The sequence below is a fragment of the Taurulus bubalis genome (assembly GCF_910589615.1).
Source record: "Taurulus bubalis genome assembly, chromosome: 14".
NCBI classification, from domain to species: domain Eukaryota; kingdom Metazoa; phylum Chordata; class Actinopteri; order Perciformes; family Cottidae; genus Taurulus; species Taurulus bubalis.
The window spans coordinates 5,420,200-5,434,859 of NC_136602.1; the positions used below are offsets into that span (position 1 = coordinate 5,420,200).

General features: G+C 42.8%; 1 protein-coding gene across 1 annotated transcript; it reads left to right on the plus strand.

The window, feature by feature from the left end:
- Nucleotides 1–687: 687 nt before the first annotated feature.
- Nucleotides 688–12,011, plus strand: LOC306746385 (high-affinity choline transporter 1-like; the record flags this gene model as incomplete). The annotated part of the gene is made up of 8 exons (XM_079229296.1): nt 688–871; nt 1,641–1,754; nt 4,451–4,606; nt 5,668–5,816; nt 8,458–8,601; nt 9,557–9,710; nt 10,545–10,762; nt 10,868–12,011. 8 exons carry the CDS (start codon nt 688–690, stop codon nt 11,417–11,419), a joined length of 1,671 nt encoding a protein of 556 aa, XP_079085422.1. The 3' UTR covers nt 11,420–12,011.
- Nucleotides 12,012–14,660: the final 2,649 nt, after the last annotated feature.

The following is a 14,660-nucleotide window of genomic DNA, read 5'->3' on the forward strand; positions in this document are numbered from 1 at the left end:
ACCGACTGTTAACAAGCATTCTGACACCCGTCAACCGAGGCCCGGAAATAAGCGATCCAAAAATATGCCTTTAGTCCTTGCCATAAATAGAAATCGGAACAAAAGAATATAAAAATAACAAAACAATCAAAACGTACACGCCGCAGGCCTGGATTTCTAAAACTGTGGGTACAGTGTAATTGTATTCTTTGAAAGTGAAGAGGCTGTGACTGAGTATCAGCGTGGTTGAATGGCATGGGCATTGTGACAAGCCAACTTACAAAAAAAAAAAAAGAAGGAAAAAGCACCGGCCCAAATCCAACTCCCCCACCGTCCCTCCCTCCCTCCCTCTCTCCCCTAGATCGGATAAACGGTCGTCAACATAAATACAAGGGCATACCCACATACACAAACAGAAGCGCTTGAAATGTGCTTCGAGCCCTCATACCCGCATAAAACACACCGATTATGTGCTTTATAGAAAATGGACAGATGACTTGCGGGCGTGCTGCGTGTGTTTCACCTTGACGGTTCTGTCTGCTGCGGATGTGCAGTACCCGCCGCCGCCACTAGGCGTCGGAGCATTTTCTTTTTTTCCTTCCCCCCCTCTATGACTCTGCTCGCACGGCGAGCACTGAGGGATGTGTTGTATCATCCAGGCTGCCCGGCAGACGCTCAGTGCTCCAGTCGGAATCCTGCAGCCTCATCATGGCCCTCAACATCCCCGGCGTGGCCGTCATGGTCTTCTTCTACCTGCTGGTCCTCGGCATCGGCATCTGGGCTTCCTTCAAGTCCAAGAGGGAAGCCAAGAAGAGCGACGGCGATAAGACCGACATGGCTCTGTTGGGCAACCGGGGAATCAACCTGGTCGTCGGCATCTTCACCATGACAGGCGAGTACAACTGCGGCACACGGTGCGGCGCGACGACAGGAAGTCATTTCGCCCTTTATGCGCGTTCTGGTGGGGGAAAAAAAGATGATCTGACTTATTGGTATTTATTAACAGCTCGGCGCTAAAAAAAAAAAAGGAGGTTATCATTTAATCAATTTATCTGTGGCGTCTCGTAATCTTGTAATAAATGAAATAAAAAACCAAATCAATGGAATTGTGCAGACATGGTGCGTACATATTATGAGTCATGTGCCCATCATAACGGGCGGTGAGACAAAAGAAACGGGAAGTTAACGCGGCAGTCCATGCAGGAGGAAATGAATCCGTATGAAATGTCGCTTCATCCTTATGCCACTTCTTTCTCATCGTGATGATGATGATGATGATGATGATGATGATGATGACTCTCAGTGCAAATCACTCGTGTCGGCTCACTTTCAGGACTGGGGGGTAGTGGGGTGGGGGGAGGAGGGGGTAAAGTAATTGCTCATTAAATTTACAGCAAATTCACCCCCCCCCTATTCAAAAATTAATCCCTTATTAAAGTTGCAGTAGACAGGCCCCGGCTCCTCCACCTTGAGTCTTGAAAGGTGATATATTTCTTATAAATCCAAGATAGAAATATCACCTTACGTTCCAGTTAGGGGCTTATAGTCTCTCCGGTTACAGGCATGATTGAGTTTGACAGGAGCAGCAGCTCAACCTTCCTGCCTCTGCCCTCTGCCCGTGTGTGTGATCGCGCGTGTGTGTGTGTGTTTTGTGTGAACAGCGACATGGGTCGGCGGTGGATTCATCGTGGGCACGGCGGAGGCGGTCTACAACCCGTCCATGGGTCTGATCTGGGCCGTGATGCCCATCGCAGCAACCATGTGCTTCGTCATAGGTGAGCTTTCACTTTTAAAGTCCTGTGTGTGTGTGTGTGTGTGTGTGTGTGTGTGTGTGTGTGTGTGTGTGTGTGTGTGTGTGTGTGTGTGTGTGTGTGTGTGCGTGTGCGTGTAGCGTCGAGCATTTCCAGTGTCACTGGTTTCATTTTGTACTGGTGGCCCCACGAGGCTGCGATGCTCATTACGCACCCACGCTGGGTGGATAAAAATGGACTTTGTTATTTTTAGCTCCCCATCCCTAAAGCAGGGCTATAATGTACAGTTGGTCCCGACTTGAGATTGTCCTTATTTGGAGAAGAAGAAGAAGAAAGAAAGAAAAAAAAAACAGCATCTGCTGGAGGTTAAAATATTTAAAGGTCCATTTGTGTTGGCTTTGGTGGCCTCTAGCGGTGAGGATGCAGTCTGCAACCAAGAGGAAAACTGATGCTGAGAAATGAAGCCCCCCAAAAAAGAGCAGTTCCTCAAAATGGCCACTTGAGGCTGAATTATTATACAACTCATCTGTTTAAATAAGGCCTAATCAAGATTGTGAGTTTTGAGTCACGGAGACGGCGTCTATATTTCATACCGTCTGAATGCCCATCCAATCACCACAGAAATCGCGGCAACGCCGTGTTATCTTTCAGGACCTTCAATTAAATTCAGTTTTAAATATTTTGCATATGGCTCAAAAACACAAAATACTAATTTGCCTCAGAGGGAAAACTCCATTTTGCCTCGCCTACTTTCGGAGAAACTAAATTCAGACGGCGTCTCGCGTTACCGCAGTTTCACAAGCGAGTGGCGTTCAGGCAACGTAAAAACGCAAAAGGCTGTCTCTAGAGCCAGAGTTGGGTTTTGTCCAAAGAGGTCTCCCTATGTAGATTATACACTTGTAAAAACATTATAACTATTATATTCCATATCTGCCCATAGATCGTCCTAAATCCGACACACCGGCCCTTTAAAAGAACCTGTGTTTATGTTTTCCAGGCACGTGACCTCTTGTGGATATGTGAATAATGTCCCGCCTCTAATGAGGACCACTTCAATTTCAAATGGGGGTCAAGACGCAGTCAAAGAAAAAAAAGAAAAGAAAACTGCCCTGAATATTCTTCACTCGCTCAGTACAGTCCTCAGGGTAGAAGAGTCTGAAGGAGACTTCTGCAGAAATGTTGCAATATTTGCTAAAAAAAACAATGATTATAACTGAGAAAACAATATAATAATATGGCACAATGTGACACAATTATAATATCTTCCCACATATTTTATGCATGAAACTTCACACCTAAAATGAGGACGCTTGCTTGTTATATGACGACAACATAACATGGAGCAGGAGCATTACCTGCACCTGAACGAATTTTGCATCTCAATGCAAAACAGCGACCTTGGGGGGAAAAAAGGGCAAAAAAATAAAAAGTGTGGCATGTGGGACCAAAAGGTAGAGACCCACTGTGGACCGGTGGCCTTGATTAACCAAAAGGTTGGAGGTTTCCACCCCCACCACACGTATAAGTGTCCTTGAATGAGACAATGAACCCCAAGCTGCTTCTTGAGCGCATTACAGCAGCCCGCTGCTCCCAAATGCTCAAAATGGGTTAAATGCTGAGGTCAAATATTTGACAATTGTAATACAGTTTAGGTCATTTTATGTGGCCCGCGACAGCTTGACAGGCATATGATCGTCTTAAAATGTAAGTCATACAAGCAGCATAGCTCCACAGAGTACAGTGACCATAGTGTACATTCATATAAATGCATGTGCAATATTTGTACACTTGAATAAACAATAATAAAATGCACAGACAGTTATTTAACAATATGTCCGGGAGTAGTTTATACAGGTACAACCGGCCCTTTGAGGGCGACCATGATGCTGATGTGTCCCTGATTTAGGACATCTCAGACTGGTTAAGCTCAGCTGTACACTGTCAGACTTGGCTCAACTTTTCTTTAGCGCATGTGAAAGCAGCATTCAGACACTGTTATCTTTGCATGTTGTGTTGCTATGGCTGCGTAATAGTTAAGGTGTATGATTCCCTTTCTCTGGAAACTACTGGGCAATGTGAGAAATCTCGTACTAAAGTAGAACTAAGGCAGTTTGAGAGAAATTGGTTTTCTCAAAAGAGGTAATTATAGCACTTCATCACACATAATCTCCTGAAATGTACAACAAAGTACAGTGTACAGTAACAACACTTTTGATCAGTCGAAACACAGCTTCCCTTATGTCTGGAGATTAGCAGAGAAAAAACAGCATTCCTCTTCCACATGAAAAGTCACATGAGAAGAGAACGATTTATCCTCTTAAACCCTGATGAATGCCCACTGATACACTTTTTCGTTTTAATTCATGTACTGTGATGCTCAATATGCTTAACTATTAGCCAGTGCTTTATGAAATAAAACATTCACACTAAGAGGAAAAAAAAAGACAGCCCATCTATTGCGTCATCTATTGCGTCAGCATCTTGGTGGCTTACCACTGTAACGGTTTCCTGTTGAAAAGAGTGAAACTACTTCAGGGGGAATTGAATGGGAATATTTAAACAATAGATCAAGTGTTTTGCCAAAGGTTAGACATCTGCTCAATTCAACTAATTCATTTTCTAATGATGGATGTTGACCAGAATGCTGATCACATAACTCTCTCAATACATTCAGCCAATTAATCAAACATCTTTCCATGTCTTTGTTTTTATCCATTGAGGTGGCCTTTTCTTCGCCGAGCCGATGAGAAACAACAAATATGTGACCATGATGGATCCTTTTCAGATCAAATATGGAAAAGTACCGACGGCCGCTCTGTCTCTGGCTTCGCTCGTATCCGAGATTATGTGGGTAACAGGAACACTCATAGGATTAGGTAAGACTGCCTGGATGTGTGGGTGTGATGCATTTGATACTTGTGTGTTGACCCTGGCAGCGGAGCAGCTGTTGATCGCAGCTCTTTCCTGAGGTGTTGAGTGAAACACGAGCCTTTATCTAATTGTACGGCTGGTCTGAAATAACTCCATCAAAGACGTGAAGTCAGAGCAGGAACCAGAGGAGTGGTCCGAGATGGTGTTGCAGTAATGCTTTAGAATTCATTCAAATACTGAGATAAGGATACAATTACCTCTAGATTTGATCTCTGCTCCTCTTCACTTTCCTGACACATTTAAGGTACTTTTAATATAAAAAAACCTCTGTTTTTGTTATATGTTTACGTAAAAAAATGATATGCTGATAAATTGCTATTACATATTTAAAAGCAACATCCCATCCTTCATTATTATTTGAGGATCATGTATCTTCTGCTGCCCTCTCTTCTATTGTACTTGGTTGTAAAAGGCCTGAATGCAGTCATAAATAATAACATCAGCAAAAATCTTTCATCTTGACGTAAAGTAAGTAAAAGGCCAAACAAGTTTCTGTTCCAAGAAACCGTATCAGGAGAATTGATGAAAGAAACTCCACCATTCAAACGCACTAAAAGACTAAAAGAGGGTGTGCACGTGGGATTTAGTAATGCAGCTGCGGAAGTTCAATGCAAACCTGTCCTTGTCAAACTATTTAACTACTGATTAGATTACCAAATTCTGTCTCACCCATCCTAAAAAACCCTGGAGAGTATGTTGTGTTTACACTCAACCTCAAACAGCGCAGCATTGCACCTGTTGATTGCTTTATTTTTATCCAGATAAGGAAGGACGTTTTCAAAAGTTTCCTCTTTGTGTTTGCTTCCCCCGGCCTAAATAAAGATTCTAAAGAAAATGTAGAGCGATAAAAGCGAAGGTCAGCGAGACATTGAGAGCTATGGTGTTTTAGTGTCACATAACTGTGATGGCCAACATTAGGGTTTCACGCCCTCACAAGTATCGTAAATGTGTAAATGAGTGCATGTGCACAGTGGTTGTAAAACTCTTTTGTGTGTGCATATGACAGGTGTAACGATGAGTGTGATCCTGAATTTGTCCTACACCGTGAGCATCTGGATTTCGGCTGCTGTGGCCATCACCTACACCCTGATGGGAGGTCTCTACTCCGTGGCCTACACAGACATCATCCAGCTCATCCTCATCTTCATCAGCTTGGTGAGTTTTCGCTCTCGCTGCTTCCTATCGTATACCCTGGCCGTCCTTTAGGCCGTGGATTGTTGTTGTTTTTATAACCCGGAGCTATGCCCGGAGAGGTGTTTGAAAAAGGATGAAACTGTAATTCTGGCTCTGTTTGAAGTTCAAAAATAGGCCTCGCAAGTTCTCTAAAACTCAGTAATTGACATGTTGCGTCTCGGGTTTTTAAAACAGAAATGTAAAAACCATCAATTTGTGGTTTTGGGCGGAGTCACGCGCTGGAACTATTTGTTCACAAACAATATCCACCCGCTCTTTACATCTGCATCTCCACGAGCCAGCTGTTTCTTACATTTCTTATGTGCGTACAGTACACAAGACACGTTTAATTAGTGAGATTATAGGTCTTGGTCAGTGTATTTCTGAGCTTTAGAAAGAGCCAAGCTAGCTGTTTCCACCTGCTTCTACTCTTTATGCTAAGCTAGGTTAAATGGCCCATATTTAAAGCTTAGCTATGCCATTTTTGATAGTACAAATGATACAATTGTTTATGGCAGATGCTATTAGCACCTGTGTGTCAGAAGACAACAATACTAACAACACCAGGTTGGAATAGCCAATGTCGCTATTTACTCCCACGTTTATATAGCATGGCACCCAGGTGCCCGAAGCCAACAATGCTAATGGCACCCAACCAAGGCACACATTACATATTGAATATGTTGCCTAATGTATGCTGTGTATAGTTCTGTTGCCTAGACCTAACCAAGTAGTTGTGTAGCCTAAATCTAAACAAGTAGTGTTGTTGCCTCAACCTAACCAAGTAGTTGTGTAGCCTAGATCTAAACAAGTAGTTGTGTTGCCTCAACCTAACCAAGTAGTTGTGTTGCCTAGATCTAAACAAGTAGTGTTGTTGCCTCAACCTAACTAAGTAGTTGCGTTGTCTAGATCTAAACAAGTAGTGTTGTTGCCTCAACCTAACCAAGTAGTTGTGTAGCCTAAATCTAAACAAGTAGTGTTGTTGCCTCAACCTAACCAAGTAGTTGTGTAGCCTAGATCTAAACAAGTAGTTGTGTTGCCTCAACCTAACCAAGTAGTTGTGTTGCCTAGATCTAAACAAGTAGTGTTGTTGCCTCAACCTAACTAAGTAGTTGCGTTGTCTAGATCTAAACAAGTAGTGTTGTTGCCTCAACCTAACCAAGTAGTTGCGTTGCCTAGATCTAAACAAGTAGTGTTGTTGCCTCAACTTAACCAAGTAGTTGCGTTGCCTAGATCTAAACAAGTAGTGTTGTTGCCTCAACCTAACTAAGTAGTTGCGTTGTCTAGATCTAAACAAGTAGTGTTGTTGCCTCAACCTAACCAAGTAGTTGCGTTGCCTAGATCTAAACAAGTAGTGTTGTTGCCTCAACCTAACCAAGTAGTTGTGTTGCCTTGATCTAAACAAGTAGTGTTGTTGCCTCAACTTAACCAAGTAGTTGCGTTGCCTAGATCTAAACAAGTAGTGTTGTTGCCTCAACCTAACCAAGTAGTGTTGTTGCCTCAACCTAACCAAGTAGTGTTGTTGCCTCAACCTAACCAAGTAGTTGTGTTGCCTCAACCTAACCATGTCATTTCGTGGCCTCAACCTAACCAAATAGTGTTGTTGCCTCAACCTAACCATGTAGTTGTGTTGCCTCAACCTAACCATGTCATTTTGTGGCCTCAACCTAACCAAGTAGTGTTGTTGCCTCAACCTAACCAAGTAGTTGTGTTGCCTCAACCTAACCATGTAGTTGTGTTGCCTCAACCTAACCATGTAGTTGTGTTGCCTCAACCTAACCATGTCATTTCGTGGCCTCAACCTAACCAAATAGTTGTGTTGCCTTGATCTAAACAAGTAGTTGTGTTGCCTTGATCTAAACAAGTAGTTGTGTTGCCTTGATCTAAACAAGTAGTTGTGTTGCCTTGATCTAAACAAGTAGTTGTGTTGCCTTGATCTAAACAAGTAGTTGTGTTGCCTTGATCTAAACAAGTAGTTGTGTTGCCTAGTCTTAGTTAAATGCAAAGACCTGATACTGTATTGATCTTCTCATCTAACTCTTAGCATATTTCCTAAAATGTTTGACTATTATTTTATAGCTTTATGTCAGCAGCTTTGGCCTTTTCATATAATAGTTTATATTGTATAATATTAACTAGCTTTGAATAACGGTTTCATTAATCTTGCACAATCTTGTTTGGGATTGACGGTGCCTCAGCGGTTAGCATTGCCCAATCCCCCCCAAAAAAACATACCAGTCACGTGAACTGGATACTGAGGTGTGTGTGTGTGTGTGTGTGTGTGTGTGTGTGTGTGTGTGTGTGTGTGTGTGTGTGTGTGTGTGTGTGTGTGTGTGTGTGTGTGTGTGTGTGTGTGTGTGTGCGCGTGTGAGTTAGATAGGCAAACTGTACAGGTGCCTCACCATGACCAACCCCTGTGTCTCTCAATAGTAAAATCACATACAGTTGGACAACTATTTGGGTAAACTGAGAGAATAGAATGATGATGTTGCTTCATGATGACCTTTAATGAGCCTTCACTGGTTTTACATGAGGTCCTTTGTGAGCTGACATTATTCTATTGTTGGCAATCGGAAGGGTTTTCAGTGTACTTAAGTTTTCTCTTTTTGTTGTCGTTTCTTAGTGGATGTGCGTTCCCTTCGCCATCATGGGCCCCGCCGTGACGGACATCACCGAGACAGCCTACAACTCCACCTTCCAGGCTCCGTGGGTCGGGACCCTGGAGGCAAACAGAGCCTGGAGGTGGATCGATAACTTTCTGCTTCTGGTGAGACGGGAAGGGTTCTCATGAAAGATTGCATGTGTGTTAAAGGTGACGATGATTCAAAGGAGGTGAAGTTCGTTCCAGGATTGCCGACGAGCATGTCCTCTGGTTCACTGTTTTATTAAATCACGGGCGGCATATCAAGTCTCAGACGGGGCTGGAAGGGGTCCAAATGTGCTTTTCGAAGATTATATCTCCTTTCTTTCATAAGACTGTTATCCAGCTTATGCAATGAGCTGGACTGCACTGCAGGTGTTACACAAACAGTCTCCTACGGTTTCTTTTTTTTTTTAATAGAACCTGCAGAGATGTGAATTCCTCCACCGGACACAGTTGAGACTTTGACAGCTAGCTTAAGTTTTCCAAACCAACTTGCAGCCGAGCTTAGCGGATAATCATGACACCGTGTAAAGAGGTCTTGCTAAATCTGTTAATAAGCTCGGGTGAAGGAGACTGAAGGACTTTACCTCCCAGCAGTACTGAGTGCTCTGCAAGGGGTGGAGGGTTTTTTAAGGTAGGGATGGTTGAGCCGCTCCAACTCTGGTTTTTGTTCCCCTCGTGTTTCATTACATTTAGGTCAAGGAGTTTATCATTTGTTCTGCCAAAAGATTATTATTTTTAAACTGAGGTCTTACGTTTCATGTATTTTTTTCTTCTGAATCCTCAAAAACTCTTTTGTTCCATCTTGATTAAACAATATTTATCCATAGTTTCCCAATGTTTCCAATGCAAACACAGATGGTGGCCAGGAGGGGCTCTTGCTTAATTTGTATGATACAATAAAAATATAGACAATTTAAAATAATCACAAATAACACAAGGACACAGGATAATGAACCTCGAGGTTTGGTGATGCATTGAATTGCTTTACAGGAGAGAAAAAAAAATACTGCTTTCCTGCTGCTATGATCCAGAATGTGACTTACCTTTTCTTTTGTTTGTCCTCCATCTCTTCAAGGGTTTGGGGAACTTGGGTCTTCAGAACTTCCACCAGAGGACGCTGTCAGCATCCTCCTCGGCCACGGCCAAGATCACCTGCTTCGCTGCTGCGTTCATCGTCCCCACGCTGGGCATCCCTCCCATACTGCTCGGCGCCGCGGCTGCTTCAACAAGTACGGTTCAGGATCAGAGTGAAACGCTTTGAGCTTGTTTTTATTTTACGCTTCATTGGCTCAAACATGTTTACATCCGGGACTTAAATCATATTCCCTTTTGCCCGTAGACTGACTCTGCAGATTTTAATTATGGAAAGTAAATAAACTGAGGACACCGATACCGACATTGGATATTGGGCCAATTCTGACTCCAATAGCTTGCTCAGATATCGTGACAATGGGACCACTCTATTTAATTAAACTCTATGTTTGAATACATTAGAGACTGGAAGTTTAATCCTGTTTAAATTTGGACCAATTTGTTGCTGGAATAAAACGTTTTGCACTTTACTTGTAATTCCTGTTAGATCTTTACCAAGTAGCTGGTGTAAGATTTTATTATTTTAATAATACATAACAATTCAGAAAAAGATGTGTATTTATTTTTTACATTTAATTTGAGCTAAGAAAGCAATACATATTTTCATATTATTTTTCGGCCGATAGACAGGATAGTTATCGGTGCATCGCTTTATGAAATATATCAATAATAACTTAAAAATTGTAATAAACCTTGTGCAGTGCAGGATGTAAGATTTTAGAATCCCCTTCTGCAAAATTATATTAAATCAAATCTTTAGCCTAATCTGAATCAAAACAATCAGATTCATGAAAGTAGAGAAAATATTTAGTGTCTTAGTTGCACTTCTTTGTTGTCACTGAAGTTTTAAGATGTGATTTTTTTTTTAAATTTAAATTGAAGAGAACACAACTTGAAATGAATACAAATCTGTGTGTTTGTGTCCATCTGTCTTTCTCCTTCCACTCACCTGTTCCTCCGTCGTTCCTCAGACTGGAACATGACTTCCTACGGTTCTCCGTCTCCGTTTGAGCGCGGGGAGGCGGGGCTCATCCTGCCCCTCGTGCTGCAGCACCTCACCCCCACCTACATCTCCATCATCGGCATCGGAGCTGTGGCCGCCGCCGTGATGTCATCCACCGACTCCGCCTTGCTGTCCGCGGCCTCCATCTTCACCGCCAACATCTACAGGAACATCCTGAGGCCACAGGTGAGGAAGAGGAGGATACTACTCATCCATTCAGAGGATGCAACCCTTATACTTGTTCACTTTAATGGAATTACACGTGTGCTGAACTACTTGTTTCTCCTCCAGGCGTCAGAGGGCGAGATCCAATGGGTGATCCGGCTCTCGGTGGTGGTCGTGGGCCTGGCCGGCACGTCGCTCACCTTCCTGGACAACAGCGTCCTGATGATCTGGATGCTCCGGTCCGACCTCACCTACACCCTCATGCTGCCGCAGCTCGTCTGCGTCCTCTTCTTCAAGATCTCCAACGGCTACGGCGCCGTGCTGGGCTGCGTGGTGGGCGTGCTGCTGCGGGTGCTGTGCGGGGAGCCGCTGATCGGGCTCCAGCCCATTCTCAAATTCCCAGGATGCATTCTGGTGGACGGCGTTTACATCCAGCGCTCCCCGATCAGGACCATTTGTATGCTGTCTGCCTTGGGGTCGATCCTGCTGTTCTCCTACCTGGCGGACGTAATCTTCCGAAAAGGCCTGATTCCTGAGACGTGGGATGTTTTTAACGTAAAGGCTCAGTACTCAAAACAATCAGAAGCTGACGCCGTGTCCGAGACTAAGGACGAGAAATTGAAAGAGCCAAATGAGAACAGTGAAGTATGTGAACCTATGTTAGAATCAACATGTTAATAAGTAAGAAAGCTCATTTAAATACATTTTTTACATTATACATCGGTAAGGACTGGATTATTAACAAATGTTTGCAATGTGTAACGACATCATTTTAACAGTACAATATATTTTGATTTTTTTGTATACTTTTATATACAACATAAATGGAAGAAAAAAAACATCACACCTATGCTCTTTGTTATTATAGGAGCTCAGCTATATTTTTCATTTTGATGGATTAATAGAGAACACGCCGCTGGGCCCACACATGTAGAACCCCTCACTACGAAACTAAATGTTCATAGTTGTGTCACAGATTAGCCATAAGCGCTGCTGTTGATTGAACTTTAATTGATTTTTCATGCAGATGGAGGAGGACTGTTTAAGCCCCTCTCAAAAGCTCCGAGCTATTACCCACAATGCTATCGGTGCACACAGTTTACTAGGAAACCATTAAAGGAAACCTGCTGTGAAGGCCGTAATCTTCTTAAAGCAGAGCTGCGCAGCTGTCAAACATACACACTTTGATGTGGGCTTATTGTACCCTTGGTTTGCTCTGTAAAATACAATGAAATATCCGATCGGATTTGGTATTGGCAGGTACTCAACAATAAAAGACTCGGACTGAGATCAGGAGCAAAAGAAAACACGAGTAAGACGTCGCTGCATTCGAGTGAGCTTTTTGATTTTCCAAAGACAAACAGTAATAAAAGTCCCTCAGTGCAGAAGCTCGCTGGCCCCTTCGGGCCCCCGGGCTCGAGCACGCCAGGCTCACGAGATAATCCCTCGACGCTTTAAAAAAGGTAATTTAATATTTGAACCCACTCAATTCTTCTTTTTTTGGTCTGAGTCCTGAGTTTACAGCAGGCATTAGCGTTTAAAAACAATAGCTTTCCGCAGAAAAGTATAGAAACCGAGGCGTGACCATGGGGTTAATACTGCTGACGTAGCACACCGCTGCTGAGTGAATACAGAGAACAAGCAGCAGGGCTGCTCCAACAACCCAATAAGGCCAGCGGATTTAATTATGGTGTACTCAGGGCCGAGCAAAACAGATTAGATGGAAGCAAAGGGGCTGACGTATTTAATAGAATCAGTTAATTTGAAACGATTAAAACAAACCTGATTTTCTTTACACGTGCACTTTATAGTTTTTTATCGTACTGGAATATTATTTCAGGCAGTGGGCAATGTGCCGCACTCCACCTGCAATGTGACATGTCTTTTTACACCACACTTTATGTTTTAAACACCATACTGTCAACAACAAAAAAAATCAACCAAATGACTTCAATACAAAAAGGGAAGTTCTTGTTTTTGTAAACAAGCGACAGCCGACCACAAATCATGCCAGACACAGTGATTCGCAGCGGACTACTTTCTTTTAATGAAGGCTTGCGCTCCTTTCCCCGATCGGTATCATGCTTTTCAAAAGTCTGCCTCTCCCAAATCTCGAAAATAATACTGGAAATCCCTTTTAAATCACTTGGAAACCGACACTATCCACACACAAAAAAGAAGGCCCACAGTCTTCACTACTGGCGTAATGGAGAACGTCAAAGGGTTCATATTAAAGTATTTAAGACACTGCATTTATGTTTAAAAAAAAAAGAAAAAATCAAAATTTGTAAGGAGATATAATACGTTTTTGAAATTAAAGCCTGTACATGTTTGTCCACATGACTTTATCTGGGTCCACGTGTGTCCTGTAAGCTTGTGATGACACACAAAAATAACTCGACATGGAAGTGTGTGGCATGTGGCATGTGACAGATGTCCATACACCCACCCACCCGCCCTCCGCCCCCCTGCCCCACTCCTCCTCCCCCCTCCCCCATTCCTCCTCCCCATGACCGTGACAATCCCAAGTCAGGTAACAATATATCAGCGCGGTCTTATCTGCGGTGACATCTGGCTCTTGACTTGTCTGTGTGCCAACAGCTCCGGTGGAACAATCGTCCCAAAGGACACGGCAACACAGACGGAGATAAAGGTCTTCTATAATAAGAACACACGAGTGTTGCGGTCCAAAGGGACGAGGCGATGAGGTTCAGAATGAGAACATTTCAGTAGCGGGGATGTGACAGGACGGTGTGTCGGATTAGAACTGCATTAATATCCTGATTTGCTTTTTATTTGTGTTGTCTGGACTCGAGAGGACAGCTTGGTAGTGCTTCATGGCGGTTTAGATATTATTTTTAGACGATTTTAAAGTGCAAGCAAGAAGCCCTGTAAATGTGTTGGCAAATGTTTTAGAAATGTGTACACATCAGTTTGGGCATGTAACGAATTATCTCAAATTAAAACCTTTGCCTGTGGAAATTTCTACATTATAAAAAAAGAACATTACGGATATAAAGACAGAATTTTCTTTTACATAAAGACAAGTGTGGAGATTTTTACTTTAAACCATAAAAGGGGCTCTCTGTGGCTTCTGCCATCAGAAAAAAACAAAACACAACACCATTAAAGTTGACTTGTTTTTGTTCTAGACTAAATGTACACCTTGAAGTAATTTGCTTGACGTCACCTGCAACGTTTCCCTTTCCTCAGTAGAATTATTGAAACCCCAGGTAGAGATGGTGCAGGACTGGGTGGGTGATGATGCAGTGGAACAGTCAGAGGGCGGCTGCAGCGACACCTGCTGGTCATCTGGTGGTACAACAGTGCACCAAACCTGACATTTTTTTGGGTAGACACATTAGTAATATTAGTTTATACTCCTGGATCTTTTTAACATTACAATCAAATCATTATAAGCAAGTTAAATCCACAAAGTCCCAACAAAAAGCAGAATAACAGCAGTACCATCTACTCTACATTAATCACTTTTGACGTTTTTTTTACACAGCAAATTTTGCAAGCTCAGCCATGTTAAGAAATTCAGAGGACCGTAATAATAAACGTTGATGTGCCTTTGTTACGGTTTCCTACCTGGAGCCTGCGGGGATCGAGGGTCTTGCCGAGGGGAACTTTTCGCTGCGAGTCAGCTGCTCTGCGGATATAAAGCGGTCTGCTGATGTGCACCGTTCAGCTCGGGTGCATCCTCTAAAATGGGACTGTGCATGTTCAATGAGGCAGCAACTGCTGAGTATCTTCACAGCTCAGCTATTGGTTTCTGTTGCGATGGACTGAGTTCTATTTTTCATCGAGAAAATATTGAAAACAGAATGTTCAACTAAAAACACCCTATTTTTTCCAATTCCTTTGTTATTTTATGTAAGTAAAAAACTTTTATTTCACATTTTCTTACTAAGCT